Source organism: Girardinichthys multiradiatus, chromosome 9 (assembly GCF_021462225.1).
Source record: "Girardinichthys multiradiatus isolate DD_20200921_A chromosome 9, DD_fGirMul_XY1, whole genome shotgun sequence".
Classification (NCBI taxonomy): domain Eukaryota; kingdom Metazoa; phylum Chordata; class Actinopteri; order Cyprinodontiformes; family Goodeidae; genus Girardinichthys; species Girardinichthys multiradiatus.
The window spans coordinates 3,262,885-3,283,421 of record NC_061802.1 but is presented as its reverse complement, the minus strand read 5'-3'; the positions used below and the strand labels follow the sequence as shown (position 1 = coordinate 3,283,421).

The 20,537-nt window shown below is 40.9% G+C and overlaps 1 protein-coding gene across 1 annotated transcript in view; it reads left to right on the top strand.

Annotated features, from left to right (window-relative positions):
* The first annotated feature begins 111 nt into the window (after nucleotides 1–111).
* orc1 (origin recognition complex, subunit 1) overlaps nucleotides 112–20,537 on the top strand; it is a 33,662-nt gene continuing 13,236 nt past the window's right edge. Inside the window, 11 exon segments of the mRNA XM_047374889.1 lie at nucleotides 112–633; nucleotides 13,030–13,198; nucleotides 13,279–13,465; nucleotides 15,670–15,797; nucleotides 16,062–16,234; nucleotides 17,021–17,165; nucleotides 17,207–17,446; nucleotides 17,519–17,789; nucleotides 18,155–18,262; nucleotides 18,531–18,593; nucleotides 20,275–20,376. Of these exon segments, the coding sequence (XP_047230845.1) occupies nucleotides 13,371–13,465; nucleotides 15,670–15,797; nucleotides 16,062–16,234; nucleotides 17,021–17,165; nucleotides 17,207–17,446; nucleotides 17,519–17,789; nucleotides 18,155–18,262; nucleotides 18,531–18,593; nucleotides 20,275–20,376 (1,325 nt within the window). The 5' untranslated portion in view covers nucleotides 112–633; nucleotides 13,030–13,198; nucleotides 13,279–13,370.

Sequence of the window (20,537 nt, the reverse complement as noted above, 5' to 3'; positions counted from 1 at the left end):
ATTCTCTTCCTCGCCGTCTGCCTGAGAGGATCGTTTTTGAAGATCAGTCACTTCCTGGATTAAATTTTCTCCAATTCGAGAAATATTCTACGGAGTTTGTGCAACGTTTTCACTTTTAATATATTAGTTCTTTGCTTTCCTGACTAACGGAGTCAGTTTGGGACGTGTTTTGGTGGAATAGTTTCTCCAAGGACGTGGAAGTCAGGACTCAGGAGGACATCGGGGAGTTTCCCACTTCGTCTCCTTTACATTGAGATTTTTTGTTATTTTGTAAAGAAAAACGTTGTTTTTACATCCAGCTCTGGGATTCTAAGTTACATTTAGAGTAATGGGTGAATTTCAGGGTGATACTTGCTGTGAACTCTCTGAATTTGTAACATCTAAAAGTTTCCAATATGGCGACGGACCTTCTGTCTTCCCTGGCCGAGCTGAGGGAGGCTGGAGGGTGGATCTACGGGACGTAACGTACCAGAAGAATTACGCATTTTTTCAGACAACGGAAGTAACAACACCGATGTACACCAGGTCATGCGTGTGTTTGGATCCAGTTTGGATCCTTCAGAGCTGCGGTTCTCCTGACGCTGGACGTTGGTGGGAGTTCGGTCTGAGCAGAACCACATCTACTATTCTAAGGTGACTGAAATCCTGTCAGATTTGTTTTTCCTGATGGATGTTTGTAATGTTGTGATTTTGTTTCTTCTGTAAAACACTTTTCGATCATCTTAAAATTTTAACCCGACGCACAGCTGGAAAACAGACTCTTAAACATTCAGTTTTATACATAATAAATGAGTGTTTCTGCTGGAGCTGGAGCAACCTCCTGTACAGCAGAAAGTTCACCCTGCGCTCAGCGACCCTGCCTGTAGCTGTGGACCCACTATGTGGGCGCAGCCTCAGCACCGATCTGAACCGAACCTGCAGCTGCAGGACGGGCCCGTGGTACCGCGGATTTTTATGAAGGAGTGAAAGTGTTTCAGCTCCAGCAGCCATGGGAAGCTTCCCATCGGCAGCTGACTCGGTCCTCGTCGCCACGTACTTCTGGGCCGAAACCAGCTCCATATGAACAGGCTGGAGGGCTAAATCTGAGACCGAGCCGGTTCTGGAAGAAGCGAAGAGGAAACCTGGGGCTTATCTAAAACCAAGTCAGCCCACTTTGTTTTTATGTTTAGAGATGACTACGGATGCAGCGGAATAAGGTCCTAAGGTTCGTCACCGACCTTAAAGCCGAAATAGTCGTAGTCAGGGTTCGACATGAACTTTTCTGTTCACCAGTCACTGTGGCGAGTGGTTTTCCAGTTACTACCCACTCAGCATTTTCACCTGCCACAGAATTTATGTTAAATGTAAATGACCCTTTTACACAATCATATCAAGACTACATAAAATGTTTACCACTTCGGGTCATTATGAAGCATTCAGCTCCGACAAGGTTCTGTGTGAAGCTCCTTTTATATGAAAATGTGCAGTGATCAGTGGTGCCAGGTCTCATGAGAGAAACAAGCCCAAAAAAAAGCCCAACTGGTTAAACACCACTGTGGAAAACAGTGGGAATGTATACATTTATTATGGCATTATAAAAAGAAACAGCAAATTATTACAAACACTTTTACCATAAACATTTTGAATAACTTAAAATTTGGAATAACAACCGATCAAAAGAAAAGTGCATTTTGAATATTTAACAGCAAAATGACAACATAAAAAAAGTTTCTTTAAAGTCTGTTTAAAAGGAAAGGCTTGGTGAGAATATATTTAACACAGCAGAATCAGAAGGGAGACATCTCCCATCTCAGGTCAGATCCAGTCTTTCAATGCGCTCTCTTTCTGCCACTCTGTATTAAAATCTTTCCATATTTTCACCATTTACTGCCTCTCATTCTCACGCTGTCATTCTCACCGTTAGGTTCTGGTGTGAGTGTGTTTGGGATGTGCTGAGTCCACTCTGGTGGGCGCTATAACCAGGAAACAGCGGCGTGGAAACGACAAACTATCTACCACTTGGGTTTTGCTTTATTGTAGGAGCTGGGAGATAATCAAGGGTTTTCACTCGGATAGAAAGCCAAGTCCAAACTTTTTTGCAAGCAACTTTAGAGAAGAACAAGCCACTGCTGTTAATGTCAAGCCCTGGTAGTAGTAGTTGTAGTAGTAGTAGTAATACTAACCGACTAGAAAAATGTCCTGCAGCGCTAGAGCTGCTAAATATTAACAACCCCAAAACTACCACTCTTATATCGAACTTAATTCCCCCTATAACTATTTATTTTACAACAAAAAAATCAGTAATTCAACTTTCACATACACACAGAAAATACAATTATTAACTGCACAAGCAAAACTTCATACCTTTTCCCACAAGCTCCACAAGAAAAGAGGCCGTCTAATCTCATGGGAGAGCGTTTACCCCGTAAACCAATATAATTAAACAGAGAATCAGGAAAGAGTGGCAAAAAAGGTGGGATGAAGAAAAGAAAGGAAGATGGTTTTACAGAATCAACAAGATAGTAGGAGAAGTAAGAACAGGAAGAAGGAGTAGAAAAGAGAAAAGATTAATTACAAGATTAAGACTTGGACATAAAGGACTTAATTCTACATTGTTCAAGATAAAGAAACATAATACAGGAAAATGTGATTATTGTGGAGAGGAGGAAACAATAGAACATGTAATATTGAAGTGTCAGAAATATGAACAAGAAAGAACAATTTGACATTTGACATTTTACTTTTCTTTCCAACAGAAAGTACTCATGAATCAGTGCTTCTCTGCTCTGGGGGTTTGAGAGAACAGTCAGTTGAGGCAGATGACCGCTCATCCTGAGCCTGGTTCTGGTTCTGCTGGAGGTTTCCTGTTGAAAGGGAGTTTTTCCTCTCCACTGTCGCTACATGCTCATCCAGGAGGAGTTAATGCTGCAAGTCACCGACTCCATGGGAAAGTAAATAATCAAAGAACAGGGGCCTCATGTACGAAAGAGTGCACAGAGCGCAGCTTTCATACTAAGAGTTGGTGGTAGAGAGAAATTATGAAACTTGTGGTACACAAAAGAATTTAGATGGACGTAGCCTTCATACATCCCAATTTGTGGTGAATTTTGCGCAGCTTCACGTGATGCTGGAACCCATAAATAATATGCAAAGCAGTATAAATAACCAGAAGGCACCCATCATGGGTCCAAATAACCATGGTAACAGGGGCGCTCAGAAAGGCAAGAAAGAGGAAACTTACTGGAAGTGATGGTCTGGCCCCACAGAGCCCTGATCCCAACCTCATGGAGTGTGTCTGGGATGACATGAAGAGACAGAAGGATGTGAGAAAGCCTCCATCTACAGAAGATCTGTGGTTAATTCTCCAAGATGTTTAGAACAACCTACCAGCCGAGTTCCTTCAAAAACTGTACAAGTGGACCTAGAATTAGTTCTGTAAAGGTTTTCATGGGTCAGTTAAAACAAATAACCAGTTCATTTGTGCCTCTTTTATGCTCATCAGCAAAGACTCTTGTATGTCTGAAACAAGATGTTGAAACCTGAAGATCAACAGAAAAACCTGACTAAATGTTTGGGTTTCAATGTCGAAGTGAACCAACCTTCATAGACAATACAGAAAATATTCTGACCAAGTTAGCCACTAGATGGCGACATTGTTAACGGATTCATTTAATTTTACTGCTTTAAATCGGTTCTAGATTAACATTAATTTTTACCTCGTCTTTCCTGCTGGAACGTGTTTGATATAATCCTGTCAGTGTTTTAACACAGACAGACTTTTGGATTATGAAACATTCATTTCATTGAAATGATAGAAAAATAAAATCCAACATTTAGTTTTTTATCATTAGTTTGTTGTTCAAATAAAGAACTACAAATTAAAATCCCTTCTCTACTTAAAGCAGCCAGAAACAAACATTTATCTTCATGTCTTACCTGAAAATATTGCGTTATAGTGGTTCGGTTTTTATTTTTTGAGTTGGACAGAGACAGGTTAGTTTTAAGTCTTTTTCTCAGGTTTAGCTGAGAAAAAGACTTAAAACTTTTTCTCAGCTAAACTTTTCAAACATCAGATGTTTGAAAAACTGTCAGTGCTCCTGTATGAACATGAATGTTTATTTTTCTAATTAGATTGTTTCTAAAAATACACGATATACAGATGAATATACACTGAAAACAGAGTCAATGACATTTGTAACGCAAAACTTTGACACAATTACTATTGAATCTAAAATACTGGCTGCTAGTTATGATTAAATGTGAAAATAAAAGATTTTTCAGGAGGGCATTTAAAATGAAGATTTATTTGCAACACTGAAAATAAAATTGAGGATGTATTTATTCATGAGAAAATAGGAAGCACATTTTAGCCCCTTGGTCTTAAAACAGAACTACAAAATAGTAATTTATCCTAAAAACACAAAAGAATCACATCACTGTTTTTGTGGTATTAAATATATATACAGATAAAAACAGTGTGAAACATTTATGCAATTAGTGCTGGAAAACATTGCATAGCAGTTTTAAATCACATCCATTACAGCATAATAGGATGGAATTATATAAAGTGGCAAATGATATATAGCTTGAAAGTGCTAGAGTAAAAGGCACAGACAGAAAAGTAATGTTTCTAAAGTTCAGCATACATTTTAACACCGTTTTTCAGGAAGACGTGTTTGTGCATGGAGTTTGCATGTTCTCCTGTACATGCGTGGGCTCTTTGCAGGCCCAGTGTGTGGCACATAGCTGGATTTAACAACACGCATACAATGTAAACAGTCTAGTAAATATATAAAACTTCAAAGTAGTAAAAGCAGCATATAGTGAATATGTTACAGCAGAAGGTTAGATACTCTATATTTCCAGAAGTATGTCTACTTTTACATGAACTTTAATGACACCCTATTCTTAATCTATGAGGTAAAATATGTTGATGGAACCCCTTCCAACCACTGTGGTAACATCTTCCTCAAGGTGTAGGAGTGTGGTCATAATCAGATGAGAAAACCACAACTCCAATTCATCTCAAAAGGTGTTCAAGAAGGTTGAGGTCAGGACTGGGCAGCCAAGTCAAGTTGTGTGACCCAATACTTTTGGCTATATAGTATCTTTGGTACAGAAGCACCAGGAGGTTCATGAGGTCAAAGGTTCTCCAGACATCCTTCAGCTCCTCCTCTGGTATTAGATCTGTGAACAAAACAGACGTTCAGATCTAAATATTCAAACAAAAATCTGATAACCGCTGCCAGCTTCACTACTGGGAATTCTAATGCTGAAACCCAGTATTCATGAGAAACAGAAGAGAATGCTGTGGAGAGGATGTGAGGGGTCAGAGGTCAGCCTCCTGTCTGCTTTGCCCATTTTCATAGTTAAATTAAATTACCTTTTAAATCTCGTACCCTGATCACTGATTTTGTGCCGGATTATTAACAAAACCTCACCTCTGGAAGTTTTCTTCTTCATTAAGTGTTCATTTAAGCATAAGTTTCTGGTTCCTGACTCAATGAACGATAAAAAGGCACATGCTGAGGTTTTAAGGTCAAATAGTTCAGTCCCTCCCAGAGTTACACCTCAGAAAGACATCCTGTAAAGGATAGAGTGAACCGAGACAGACTGGGAATTCTGGGATACGTCGTTTCTCCTTAGTAAACAGACACAGAGGTCCCCTTGCTGCTGTTACAGTTTAAAATGGCTCCAATGTTAAAGTTTCTCTTTTTCTTTCCACATATTAGGGGTTCTAAGCCTTTAAAGAAAAGAATAATCCCACCCACTCCAGTAAACCTGACTGGGATTAATGCCCAGTTAGTGTATGTATGTTTATGTCATTTGTTAAAAGCTGTTAGTATTTTTTTTTATCTTTTTGTTGTTTCAGATCAAACAAATTTACATTTTAAATATAAGCTGTTAAAATAAAATCAACCTGGTCTGTGTGAAAGTTATTCCACCTAAAACAAATAACTGCTCCAGGTGGGTTAAAAGGTGGTGGAAACAAGCAGGATTCTAACAAACTTACAGAAGCGGGCTGTTGAACCGGGTCAAGCAGGACCATTTCCACGTCGGGTCCTGGGCCAGAGGAAACGCTGTGGGGCCCATCGTCTGAAACACCAGAGAAGCAGAGATTAATGTTGCCCTGAGTTTTCAGCCCAGTTCTGATGTTGAATAGAAGAAACATTTCAATATGTTGACTTTAAATTGCTTTTATTCAGAGGAAGACCCACTGGGCCCGACTAAAACACGCCTGTGAGTTCTGATGGTTACATTTCAGCCTGATGATGAGGAGGATGAGGAGTAGAACGACGAAGAAGCCCAAAGAAATGAAGAGACCAATCCTTCCTCCTGGGTGACAGAGAAGACAGTTTTATTCTCCAACAGCAGCAAGATTTTATTTTATTATTTTAATAAAGTAAGAAATTAAAATGTGTTTTATTGTTCAAAACAAGGAAGGGAAAAGAAACTGACCAACACCTCTTGGTTTGGAGTCTCCCAGGCGGGTCGTTAGACCTGGACCTACGGTGCTGGAGCCCCGGACTTCTGGATAGAAGAAATTTAGAAGTATTAAAAAGATGCAGCCACAAAATGTTATTGGGTTTCACATTTTTATTTGAAAACAATCAGTTTTAGTTGTGTCCCATTTAATCACGTCCCGCTCCACCTAACAATGAGTTAAATGGACAAACAAATATATAATAGAATTTATTTCCACTTTAACTGAAGTTTTACTGTTTGCTCCGTGTTAAACAGACATTTTCTGTTGGGAAATCTGTGAACTCATTGATACTCACTGATGGTTTTGGGTTGAGGACAGTCTGGAAAAGAAACATAAGGATCAGTTAGAGAGAAACAGATTTCAGCCCAACATGTTCAGACTCATCCAACGCAGAACGCTTTTTTTACAAAATGGAGCAAAAGGAGAAGAAGCGCAGGTATCCTGGCTGTTCCTGAGAACGATGATCACTTCCTGGTTTACAATACTAGTTGTTTGGCTGCAACTCTTCATTCATTCTCTGGTTTTTAAGTGCGATCTACAAACTTCTTACCGGTTCTGCTGAAGCTGATGTGGCCATCTGGACCCTCCATTACTAGACTCACACTGCTTGTCAGGTTGCATAAAACCACGAGGACGGTCTCTGGTCTGGCTGAGTCGTTGAGGCATACGGAGCATTTAGAGGAGTATATGGAGGAGAAAGTGCAGGGAACCAACTGTGACCCATTTGTGTACCAGAACGCTCCCATAGTGTGATGGTCGTCGTACACGCTTCTAATGTTTTTAGCCTCTCTGGAAGACGAGCTGTAGCAGGTGTAGTTTGCCTGAAGATCAAGACGACAGCTTCGTGTTAAAGAGCAGCAGAAAGTTACAAACAAGACAAACTCCCTGATTTTCTCCTGAATGAATGGAAAGTTATCAGGATGGATTATTTTTTTAAAGTGTTCATTTTGTTAACTTAAATAACTGGAAAACTTTGATCAATGGCCTTTTTTTAAACGTGCAACTACAGGTCCTTCTCAAAAAATTAGCATATTGTGATAAAGTTCATTATTTTCTATAATGTAATGATGAAAATTTAACATTCATATATTTTAGATTCATTGCACACTAACTGAAATATTTCAGGTCCTTTATTTTCTTAATACGGATGATTTTGGCATACAGCTCATGAAAACCCAAAATTCCTATCTCACAAAATTAGCATATTTCATCCGACCAATAAAAGAAAAGTGTTTTTAATACAAAAAACATCAACCTTCAAATAATCATGTACAGTTATGCACTCAATACTTGGTCAGGAATCCTTTTGCAGAAATGACTGCTTCAATGCGGTGTGGCATGGAGGCAATCAGCCTGTGGCACTGCTGAGGTCTTATGGAGGCCCAGGATGCTTCGATAGCGGCCTTTAGCTCATCCAGAGTGTTGGGTCTTGAGTCTCTCAACGTTCTCTTCACAATATCCCACAGATTCTCTATGGGGTTCAGGTCAGGAGAGTTGGCAGGCCAATTGAGCACAGTGATACCATGGTCAGTAAACCATTTACCAGTGGTTTTGGCACTGTGAGCAGGTGCCAGGTCGTGCTGAAAAATGAAATCTTCATCTCCATAAAGCTTTTCAGCAGATGGAAGCATGAAGTGCTCCAAAATCTCCTGATAGCTAGCTGCATTGACCCTGCCCTTGATAAAACACAGTGGACCAACACCAGCAGCTGACACGGCACCCCAGACCATCACTGACTGTGGGTACTTGACACTGGACTTCTGGCATTTTGGCATTTCCTTCTCCCCAGTCTTCCTCCAGACTCTGGCACCTTGATTTCCGAATGATATGCAGAATTTGCTTTCATCCAAAAAAAGTACTTTGGACCACTGAGCAACAGTCCAGTGCTGCTTCTCTGTAGCCCAGGTCTGGGGAATGCGGCACCTGTAGCCCATTTCCTGCACACGCCTGTGCACGGTGGCTCTGGATATTTCTACTCCAGACTCAGTCCACTGCTTCCGCAGGTCACCCAAGGTCTGGAATCGGCCCTTCTCCACAATCTTCCTCAGGGTCCGGTCACCTCTTCTCATTGTGCAGCGTTTTCTGCCACACTTTTTCCTTCCCACAGACTTCCCACTGAGGTGCCTTGATACAGCACTCTGGGAACAGCCTATTCGTTCAGAAATGTCTTTCTGTGTCTTACCCTCTTGCTTGAGGGTGTCAATAGTGGCCTTCTGGACAGCAGTCGGGTCGGCAGTCTTACCCATGATTGGGGTTTTGAGTGATGAACCAGGCTGGGAGTTTTAAAGGCCTCAGGAATCTTTTGCAGGTGTTTAGAGTTAACTCGTTGATTCAGATGATTAGGTTCATAGCTCGTTTAGAGACCCTTTTAATGATATGCTAATTTTGTGAGATAGGAATTTTGGGTTTTCATGAGCTGTATGCCAAAATCATCCGTATTAAGACAATAAAAGACCTGAAATATTTCAGTTAGTGTGCAATGAATCTAAAATATATGAATGTTAAATTTTCATCATGACATTATGGAAAATAATGAACTTTATCACAATATGCTAATTTTTTGAGAAGGACCTGTAGATGCAGATGCACGTGAAACCAATTTAAAACGACAAGAAATTAAAAAAAAAACAGCCAATGAATAAAAAGACAACTGGGCTTAGCTGCAGTGGTCTTTTGATTTTTCCACATATTAGTAACTTACCTTCCCTGTGTTGAACATCGTAATCAGTATCAGGAGGACCGTAGTTGCCAGAGCTGTAATCTGCATTTTTTATGTAGCTAGAAAAGTAAAAACGTGTCAGTTATTTAGTTCTCGACAGAAGAATCCAGTTTTTACGAGTGTTTGTTTAAAATGATTTCATTTTCTATATTTCTTGATGTAAATACAGAGATGTTCATGTTGCTCACGACTCAGTCATACATCCTGTAAGCTTTTCACCACAGAAGAAAGCGATTGAAAATAAACCCTAGTTTTTGCTCCGATGGTTGAAGAAAGTCCCTCCTTGGGTTCATTCATCGAACAATGCTGCATGCAGCTCGTTTTAACCTCGTCCTAAAATCTGAAACACTATCAAGCAGAGGGCCGTTAGCTTAGCTTTACAGCTGGGTAAAGAAGGCTACACTCGGTTTAATTTCACTACTTCGACGTTTTGGTTGCTGGTACAAGAGACTCGGTTCACCAGAGGCGGGTGTCGTGTTTTTAACCACTGTCACTACACCGAATGTCAACACATGTTAAATACTGTATAACCAGCAACAACAAACGTTAGCTGAACAAGCTAAACGCTAGGCTAGCACGTCAACAGAGTATAGCCGCCGGACCTTTTTATACACATTTAATTGCTTGCAAACACACGACAACGCTTGTTGTCGGTACACCAGATACAGATTATCGAGTTGTTTTAATCGCCGTCACTAAACCGACTGTAAAGGCCTACAGATATGTTACATACTATAAGTACCCTCAATGAAATCCCGCAACCTGCAGCTAACATTTGCTAAAGGCTAGGCTACATGTTAGCATAGCCATAGCTGGACAAGCCGCGTCCCCGACCCAGCAGAATGGAAAGTTTTATACGCTTTTTTTTTTTTCTGCTATAAGCAAATACCGGCGGTCAGCATAACGAATTGTGTTTTCATGACTTTGAAGCCAAATAAATAAAGCATTAACCGGCGAACATGCATAATATACGTATAGAGCTTAAAAGTCTAAAATAGCTCAGAATCAAATAAACAGGTGAAAAAAAAACCAGCTTAATGTTAACTTAATTTGTTCGATTGCAAACAATTATTTTAACCAACCTTATAGCGGTCAGAGGAGAGGCTTTGGAAGTTGATTGGTGTCGCACCGAAGACAGGTTTGGTTCTCTTTATAACTTCAGCTTGTTTTTATGAACTATCTGCCGTCAATTCGCGTTTTTACGTCATTTAGTTTCCCCGCCCTCTGGTTCAGCTTATAACCAGCGCACCGTCGCAGGAGAGAGGGAGAAATATCTCCTCCTCTCACTGTTTCTCCTGCTGGTTACGAGCGCTGAACAAGAACAACCTTTTGGACCAGCACTTCCTCTCTTTCGGGTCAAAAGAAGTCTCGCTGAGATGGTTACGTTTACTAGCAGGAAATACCTCAGTACCGCCAACTGAAACAGTTGCAGCGTTTTCAAAGCTTGATGTTCCTCAATTTACGTTGAAACCCGTAAATAGTTGGAACAAAATATTACAAACATTTTTAAACATTCTCGATACTCCTGTGAAATGTCCAATAAAATATCTTAGTAAATGCTCTTCCTTTTAAGGTTATGAGCATAAATGTTAGTTGACTGATGTAACTGGTCCCCTAATTTGTAAACTGGATGGAAATGAATTTGTATAATTATTTTTTAATCCTGTCCACATGATTGGTGAGCGTTGAATATATATTTCTCTATATGAAATGTCCCCGTTTGTCTAATAAAGTGGGTTTGAAGCTGTTTTGAACTGGCGTGGTATAAAATACACTGATCCAGGATAATATACAGACTGGAGCTGGACTGGCCGGTTCTCTGGTTGGGTCTGAACCACTTGGAGCTTAATCAAATCGAGACAGAGAAGATGGCGGTGGATTCTAATAAATAAACGATTTGACTCAATTTATCACCAATGAAGCCTCTGAAAGCAAAAAACATCTAAAGTTAGGATCTGTCACGGTTGTATTTTTCAGAAAAGATTTCTGATAATAAATATTAGACTTCTGTTTTATCAGCGACCTACACTAAATACCGAGTCACATTCAACCCGGTCGTTTTCAGGACTAAATCTGGCAATACTTCTCTAAAACAACAACTCACCATTGTCGCTTCGCCATGTTGTTGGCCTCTAACTGGGAGTAGACGAGGTCGTTCAGTCCTTCTCATATCTATATATAGAAGCTCCAACATGAAGAGAAATGACTCTTCTCTCAGACATCCAGTAGAATAAAACAGAGGAAAGAACTTCTGTGTCGATCAGGTTTATTACAGGACTTGGTCGTCCGTCCACCCAGCACCGAACCCAGGCTGCAGTTCCAGGAGTCCAAAATGACGATCCGTCCTGGTGCTTTTTCTACTGGGCGTTTTACGACGGACCGCATCCACGCCTCTTTAGTCAGAAAACGTCCAACATTTAACACACCGACCGAGGTGGAGATTTAAGGGTTTCACGTAATAAACTGTCGGCTCCGCCATCTTCTGTCCTCGAAAAAACCGGATCTTCAGCTCGAAAAACCCCAAAAAGAGGCGCAAATTTCGAGCCCATGTCGCCAACATCTTCAGAGAAAAATACATCTTGGTTATTGCTAGCATTAAGTGCGCTCCTCTAGACCTTCAGAAATCCCACCAAGGATCAGGCCTCGATGTTTCCTTGTAAAAATGGCAGGCGGACGACTACCGAGCAAAGAGGCTGCAGCACACTGCGCCTCTACAGATCCGCACTGAGGAAGCAGGCTGTTGCGTCAGCGCACGAACTAGTTTAGGTCGGCGTTTGACTCCCCCCCCCACTTCCTTTAAAACTGTACATACCTTTCTTCTCTCATTCAATCAGCAATTTAATGTATGATTCATAAAGGCCACAACAACACATCCACTAGGGCTTCCAGAACAACAAAACCTTACTATTTTCCTGCATCTCAGTTCCTGCAGCTTGTTCTTCACACATCGTCTGTTTTATGAGGTGTCCAAAAACTAATATACAGTCATATCATGTTCAATAAATTAGAATATTACTGAAAAGTTCATTTATTTCACTAACTCTATTTACTAAGTAAGACACATTATATACACTATTTAGACAAAGACTGGTGTTTTAAATCTTGCATTTCTGTTAATTATGATGATTTCTTGCTTAGAACAAATGAAATCAAGACATTTAAGATGGAAATATTACATCAGACCTATGAAAAATACATTTTTAATGCAGAAATGTGAGCTTAAAGAAAAGTATGTTTAATACCTGCTTAAAGATTGTTAGTTTAGAAAGGTAATTTTAATCTGATGAACAAGCCTCATTGGAACGCATATTTTAATTTATTGAACATGACTGTATCCAAATGCTACAGCATGGGACATATGAGAACCTCCCAGGAGTTCTTGCTCTCCAGTTCCTGCGCAGTATAAAGTGTGTTGGGCCGAAATGACTTGTTCTTGTCACCTGGAGTAAAACAAATGTATCTGTTGCAAATTATATGTTATGCTTTTTACATCATATCCCACCTACATTGTACAGATTCCTTGATTTCTGTAACATAAATGTGCATCAACAGAATAAGGACAAAAGAAAACCAACAGCTGTGTAAAATCATTCATTTATATCGAATAAGATTACATTAATATAATACTCCATAGTATAACAGGTGTGTGAAACTACAAGTTCTGCCTAATGTTTTTTTATAAATTGTAGTGTGTGTGAAATAGAGAGAATGAAACTGATCCACTCATTTTACTTTTATAATATTGGCAAACATTACTCATCGATGTTAAGTATAAGCCTATGTTCACAGAATAAAAATTAAAAAACAAATACATTTCTGTCTGTTTGTCCGAATCTCATTTCAGTGTGATTCACGGACTCTGTCACTCTGGCGGAAGGATTTGGTTTCGGTGTCAGGCGGAACCAGAGTTGTTCACAGGCACTGGGCGGAACCTTCGTGCTGCTGTTAAAAAAAGGTTGAAGGTGCATTTCGGCCTCCATCCAGAGGGGGCGCTGTTTAACTGAGGAGCTGAGGTATTTTCCCGCAAACTGCTGTGTATGACTTCAACTCACTTCCCGCAACTCTCTCACAGATGTTTGGTTTTAAATAAAAGTAGAGAACCATCCTGATCAGCTCCAGCATCGAGCAGAAGGACCGTGTTTCTCGTCCAGCTCTGAGTTCCGGGTCTCCAGCAGGATAAACAGGATGAAGTATTTCACCAGACTGAGAGTTAAACGGATCTATGAATGGCGTGGAGACCCTCTGGGCTTCAACAGGAAACTCAAAACTCTGGAATATGGGTGAGAACTGATCAGGTCACTTTATGCCATCTTATCTGCCTTCTGTTCGATGTTTCCTGGTTGATATTGTCACCAGTAGATGAGAATACCATCATTTATTTCAGTTATTAAATTCTAAAAGTAAAATTTATGTAGATTAATTACATTCTAATTTCAATGATTATGGTGCACAGCAGATATACACCCAAAATCTGTTTCTTAATAAAAGTTTCGTATTTTAAATTTTAATAATAATTTGAAACAGTCCCTGACCCCCTCTAAAGGTCATTGGTCCAGAAGCAAATTGTTCAGTGTGCTGTATCCAAGTAGAATAATGGAAAGTTATGTGGAAGGATAACTTGTGAGGATTATAAAGGGAAAGTTCATGAGCTAAGTCCAGCTGAAAAATAAAATCTGCATCTCCCTAAAGCTGGTCAGCAGAGGGATGCAGGACATTCAGTAAGATCTCTGGGTAGACAGCTGCACTGACTTTGAACATTGTGAAATGGGGAGTGGTGGCCTAGTGGTTAGAGCAGGGGATTTGCGTTGTAAATGCAAGTCAGCCCACCGCCACAATTTAAAAAAATCCTAGAGGAAACCCTGCTCTAGTCCCTGACTAGTCTCTGAATGCTCCTCCGGCGCTGCACAATGGCAGCCCACTGCTCCCTAATTCACTCCCTGTTCTTATATTTTCAGAACAATGATATTGTCTAAATATATCTATTCAAAATCTTCAATAATCTTAAATAAAATTTGTTAATAGCTTTTATTTAAAACAGAAAATCAACAACTAATTCTACTGCTGCACATTAATAATTATAATTAATTACGGTTCTACCAACACTTTGAGTTTTATTTTTGACACAAAGTTTTAAGCAGAAACACAAAATAAAATCTAAATTCAGTAGCTGTTAAGTGATTTGATCAGAATATTGTCTCTTTTTTGCCATTCTGCTCTTTATTTGGTAACACAGTTACAAACTCCTTTTAAAATTGACATGTTTGTTTGGTTAATTAGTCAGGCTATCTGCTCAGGTAGCCAGCCTATAGTGAGCTGTTTATAAACAGCCTGATCTTAAGATGATCGATAAAGTCCCACTCATTTCTGCACAATGACTGTTTTTCATTACAAGAATTGATTAATTTGTATTGTGTCTGACCAGCAATGTGCAGCAACAGATGGGGGTGGGGCAGGTGTTTATACAGCTCAAAACTCTGGAATATGGGTGAGAACTGATCAGGTCACTTTTTAATCACCAGTAGATCAGAGCACGATCAAACATTGATTTATTTCCGTTATTAAATTCAAAAAGTAATTTATGTAGATTAATGACACACATTCTGCCAATTTCAATGATTATGGCGCCCAGCAGATAAACACCCCAAATTCTGTTTCTTGTTAAACGTTCATATTAACTGAGACCAGTAAATCATGATTTTTAGACAGTCACTGACTTCCTTCACAGGGAGGGTGAGCCTCTAAAGGTCATTGTTCCAGAAGCAGAATGTTCAGCATGGAGTATCCTAATATAATAATGGAAAGTTCTGTGGAAGGATAACTGCTGCCTTTCGAGGATTATGAAGGCAAATCCTGGTGGAAAATGAAATCTGCATCTCCACAAAGCTGGTTGGCATAGGGAAGCAAAATGTTCAGTAAAATCTGGTAGACAACTGCCCTAACTTTGGACATGATAAAACCCAGTGGACCAGAGCCAGCAGAGGACATGGCACCCCAAATCTTCACTGACTGTGGAAACGTCACATTGGACAATGTCTTCATTCAAACTGGCCTAAACAGAAGGAATGTGACAGTTGTTGCCCATGTCCTGGATACATCCATGTGGTGGGTCTTAATGTTCTGACTCTAGCTGCTGATCACAGTTTGTGAAGCTCCCCCAAACCCTTAAATGGGTTTTGTTTTGCATTCCTCTTAAGGCTGCAGTTATTTCTGCAGCTTGTGCATCTTTTTCTACCACATTTTTCCTTCCACTCAACTTTCCATATAATATGTCTGGATACAGCCCTGTGTCAACAGCAGCTTCTTTAGCAATGGCCTTTTGTGGCTTACCCTGCTTGTAGAGAGTGTCAGTGACTGTCAGGTCAGCCGTTTTCCCCATTTTACATTTGACCATAATGTGGACATAGCCTAATATTTGTGTATTAAAAATCTTTCTTATCTATAAAAAACTATCTTTTCATATTATTGTTTGTGTCTGTTGTTTCAGCTCATTGGCCATCAGGGTGGAGGGTCTTCCTCAGACCACCATCATCAAAACGGGTCAGCACATCCTGATCGAGGGAGACGACAACGACAACCCGTACGTTGCCAGAGTGGTCCGGCTGTCTGCAGACGGTCAGTGTCAGAGATGGACAAATGTTTCCTGTTACAGGAATGATTACGGTGGCTTACTGGGGACATATTTGTAGATAATGGAACTATCAATACATTGAAGTGTTTCGGGTATATGAAAACAGCTGATTCTGGGTCAGTTTTGGGTTTGTTAGGAAGACTAAAAACATCCCGTTTTTACACAAGATTAAAGGCTGAAATGATTAAAAGCTCGTTGATGATGAGTTCTATCAGAACAAAGTGACCCGAGACCTGCTGCTGTTCCAGAGAGCGGGAAGCAGAAGAAGGCCGTGGTTCAGTGGTTCGTTCGGGTTTCTGAAGTGCCTCCGAGCAAACTGAAGCTGCTGGGCAGAGATCCTCACCCGCAGGAGATCTTCTTCTACGAGGGACGCAACTGTGATGACGAGGTGGACGCCAAGTCCATCCTGAGACCCGTGCAGGTGAGGTCTCCTCCAAGATTTATGTTTTTCCTCCATTTAAATGTTCCGTTTCTCCCAAATCACTTAAAGTCCCCAAACTTTGCAGTTTTTTAGTCTTTTATTCTGAATTAGCAAAACTCAACTAAACATGGGCGGTTAATATGAGAAATGAGAGGAGCAAAGAAAGGACAGAAACATTTAAAAAAGAAAATAAAGGTGGAAGACGGTTTTACAAAGATAAAGTTTGCTTTGAGGAAATTCATCTTTTCCACTAAAAACAAACTTTCTTCAAGAGTTTCTTTGTTTTGCTCAAATATTTCTAACAGTTTTGCCTCTGGAAATAAAAAAAATGTTAAAAAAGGAAGCTCACATGAAAACACGAAGCTTGAGAATAGTTTTTCTAATTATTCTTCTGTAAATAGGATATTTACCAAATACATTGTTTGCATTGTTGTTGTTTTTAAAGACTGAAGAAATACGCGTTTAAAAATGTTTATAGACGTAAAAAAGTCACAAAATGATTTGTCTTTATTTGATCTATTTCTATTTTAAATTCTCATTATTATTATTATGCCGTTTTTGTAATATTGTGTGATTTTTACGTGGGAAGCGTTGCTATTTATTTTAATTCTGCTGATCATATTCAACATTTGCTGAAATAATTTTTATTACCTCAGATTTTCGTTACATCTCTTCAGCAATGATTCAGTCTTTGCGAAGGAGCTACGTGGACGTTGCTCAGTTCCTCCTCGGTGAGGGTGTTGCATTGACCTATTGACCCTTGAAGCCCCTCCCCTTTCTCTGCAGGTGAAACACCTGGACACCGCTGCTCCGTTCCCCGACTCTGAAGACAAGGAAACTCTCTACGTGAAGCTCTCCTGGGACACGAGGACCTTCAGGGATGTGGATTCATCTCTGGTGGAGTCCGTGCCTCCATCGTCCTCCTAACCCCTCCCTCCCTCCGTCTCCCCCACGCTCCCCCCCCTGCAGCCACCCCTGCCTCCAGGGGTCTGGGGCGGCGTGCCCTGCCGGCCCCGGACCCCGCCATCTTGCACAGGGCGGCGTTGGGCGACGTCCGATACAGCAGAGCCTCGGCGAGCGCCAGTAAGGCCACCGCTGAGGCGGAGTCGCTTCATTCTGTGACCAAACTGTCGGCTTCAAAATGCCTCAGCGACAAGAGGAGGAACGCCACTGAGAGGACGCCGGGTCTTCGCAAGAAGCTGCAGCTCTGCAGTGAGTCCTCTTCATTTGTTTTCATCAAACAGGAAGTAAAAACAGACAATCACCCGAACTTTGTCCCCTCAGGTCCGGACGAGTCAGAGGTGTTCAGAGAGGATGTCCTGAACCGGCTGCTGGAGGAGGAGCTGGAGTCAGCCGGGATGCAGTCTCAGAGACTGGCCTCCTCCCCCCCTCGGTCCCCAATTCTCACACAGAGCATCACCCCTCTAAAGAGGACCAACAGGAACCTCAGCTCTGAGCAAAGCATCCACCTGAAACCATCCACCATCAGCCGCCGCAACCAGTCCGTGAGCGAGGCGGACAGTCCTCCATCCTCGGCCGGGGACGACTCCAGCAGGTCAGAGAGCACGTTGTGGACCTGCAGAACCACATTTAACACAAATCAGACCTTTTAAAGCCAAATCTTTTTTCATTTGAAGTGACCTCCAGTTAAATGCTGGTTTAAGCTTCTGTTGGGACGGACGGGTGATTTAAAAACAGCAGTTATGCAGCTTAATAATCCAGTAAAGATCTAGAAGAAGCAGCCAAACCTGTGGTGATGTCATCAAGGTCAAATGAGAAGAAACGGTCGCCATAGTAACATAGAAGCTCAGTTTAGATTTGGTTTTATTCTGGGTTTGGGGTGTTTTAAAGATGTTCTAGTTTAAAGCAAACTGGTGTAAAACCAGCATGGAATCACGAGACAAACTGGTGCCTCTCCAGTCCTCAGCCCAGTGAGGAGCTGGAGGCGCCTCTGCTGAACGGAGCAGCTGAAACTCTCAGGAGAAGAAGAGCCACTCCGGGGGGAAACTACGCCACCAGGAGGGAGATGTGAGTCGGACACTGAACGCCTCGCTGGGTTGTGTTTATTTCACCTGGTGATGGTGGGAAACTTCAGCACTGGAGTAGAGGACTTCAGTTTGTTGTGGTTGGGATGTTCATGCTGAGGCTGCTGGGAGTTTGAGTCCTGAGTCACGCTGATGTGGGTTTTCTGTCTGTGTTTGTGGTTCTGGACAGGAGACTGAATCATCCTTATAATCTGAAGCTGTTCTGAGTTTTTAACATAAATGATCTGATGTTTAATCCTGTTTTCCACCAGAACCACCACTCCTTCCAGAAGAAAGAAAGCAGAGCTTGTGAAGGAACCAGCTCTGGCTGTTCTGTGAGTACAAACATTAGTGGCTTTTATTTCACTCTGCAAACAGCCAATCTATGGGAAGAAAATGAATATTCGTCTTTGTGAAACCTTCAGACCCTCCAGAGTCAGTGGTCCGCTGCTCTCTTATCTTCCACTCAGCAGGATTTAGGTCTGGGGACTGAGATGGCCACAGGAGACTCTTGATGAACCATTTTTATTCTGATTTGGTTGTAGTGGAATTTTATTATCAAAGTGGGAGAGAAATGTACTCATATAAAGAGCAAAACCGGGCTTTGTCTTTATAAGTTTTATTCAAAGGCATTCAGCTTTTGAACGACTGTCACTGAGCAAATCAGTGAAGCAGAGCCCCAATCAACATTTACACACAGTATTTATACCAAACATGACGGTGTTATCTCAACTTAAAAGCGTCTGTGTTTTATGGCCGTAGACTGTCCTCGTGTCAGAGGTAACGAAGTTATCCAGGAACAGACCATCGGCTCTTCCATAATCCAAAGAGATCTCAAACTATTTAGAAGCACAGCAACAGTTTTCTCTTAAATGAACCTGATGCTGAACACGGTCCTGTTTTTGGACCGTCATCCTGTTCACAGACAGTGACGACCCATTTTTAGTTGTCTGGTGGAGCCCACCACATTTTTATTTAGTAAGTCCAGATATTTCAAAGTTTTCATGATGCCATGTACTCTAACAAGGTTCACGGGACATTTGGAAGAGAAACGGGCCCACAGCATCACACATCCTCCACTGTACCACAGATTTAGCCGTTGTTCCTCATCAGACCCACCTGGATGGTGTGTTTGTTTGTGATGGTAGGAATTGCATGCGTCCTGAGCTCCAGGTTAGCATGTAGATGGTCTCCAATGGTTGCTATGGAGACCTGGTGACTCTAAAATGTCCCTCTTTGCAGCTCTAAAAGTTCATTTTTCTGCTTCTGGATGTTTTTAGATGTAATTTTGTTTTGTATAAAATGAGAAAATCGAATCTAAAAATAAACTCGTGTTTTATTGCAGCAGCATAATTTCACACTGAAACTCCAATCCCTACATTAAGGTTCAGGTTTTAGTTTAATTTGTCTTTATAGGATTAATTTAACAAATAACATTTTCAAAGAAATAAATGGAAACGGTAAAAGTCTCAATTTAATCCAATGATGATCCAGTTTTGTTCTGCTCTGCTTTTAATAGGATAAGATGCTGATCTTTAAAGTGTTGTCCTGCAGATTGCATCAGGTCTTCACTTTGGTTCAGTGGCTAACAGTGTAGAGCAACATCTCTATTTTTGCAGGAATAAACCTGCAGCAGAATCAGAACCAGGCTCAGTAATGGCAGTATTTGCTAAATGGAGCGATGACTTCAGGTGTATTTTCTGTTAACTCAGAATTACATTTCATTTTCAGAGTCAACGTTCCCCCCCCAACACACACACACACACATTTCTGTAATGAAAATACTTTGGGTCTGATGCAATATTCTAAGAAACTGTATTTAAGATTCTGTAGACCAGAATCTTCAAAATTAATAGAAATAAATGCTTAGAATTAAGCCATTTCTATTGGAATAAGTGGAATAAATCCATTTCTGGTTCTGTTAATCTATTGAGATGCATCAGTGATAGATTTCCCCCTGGTTCTGGTTGCTTTATAAAAGTTGCGACTCATCGGGTGTATCTGTTCCTCCTTCAGAGCCGAGGAGGAGAACAAAAACTCGCTGCCGGCCACCGGCACTCCCAGGAGCTCCAAGAGGAAGTCGGCTCTGATGGTGTCGTCTCGAATCAAGAAGCAACTGTGAGTGCAGACACCGTCCAGAACTTGAACCTTCCACCTCGGTCCTTCATTAGTCTGTCTGTAATCAGCAGAACCACAATTCTGCTGATTACAGATTATTTTCTTAGATGAACCAGACCAAACCCTTTTCCACCATTTGAATGAAATGAAACCAGATGTTT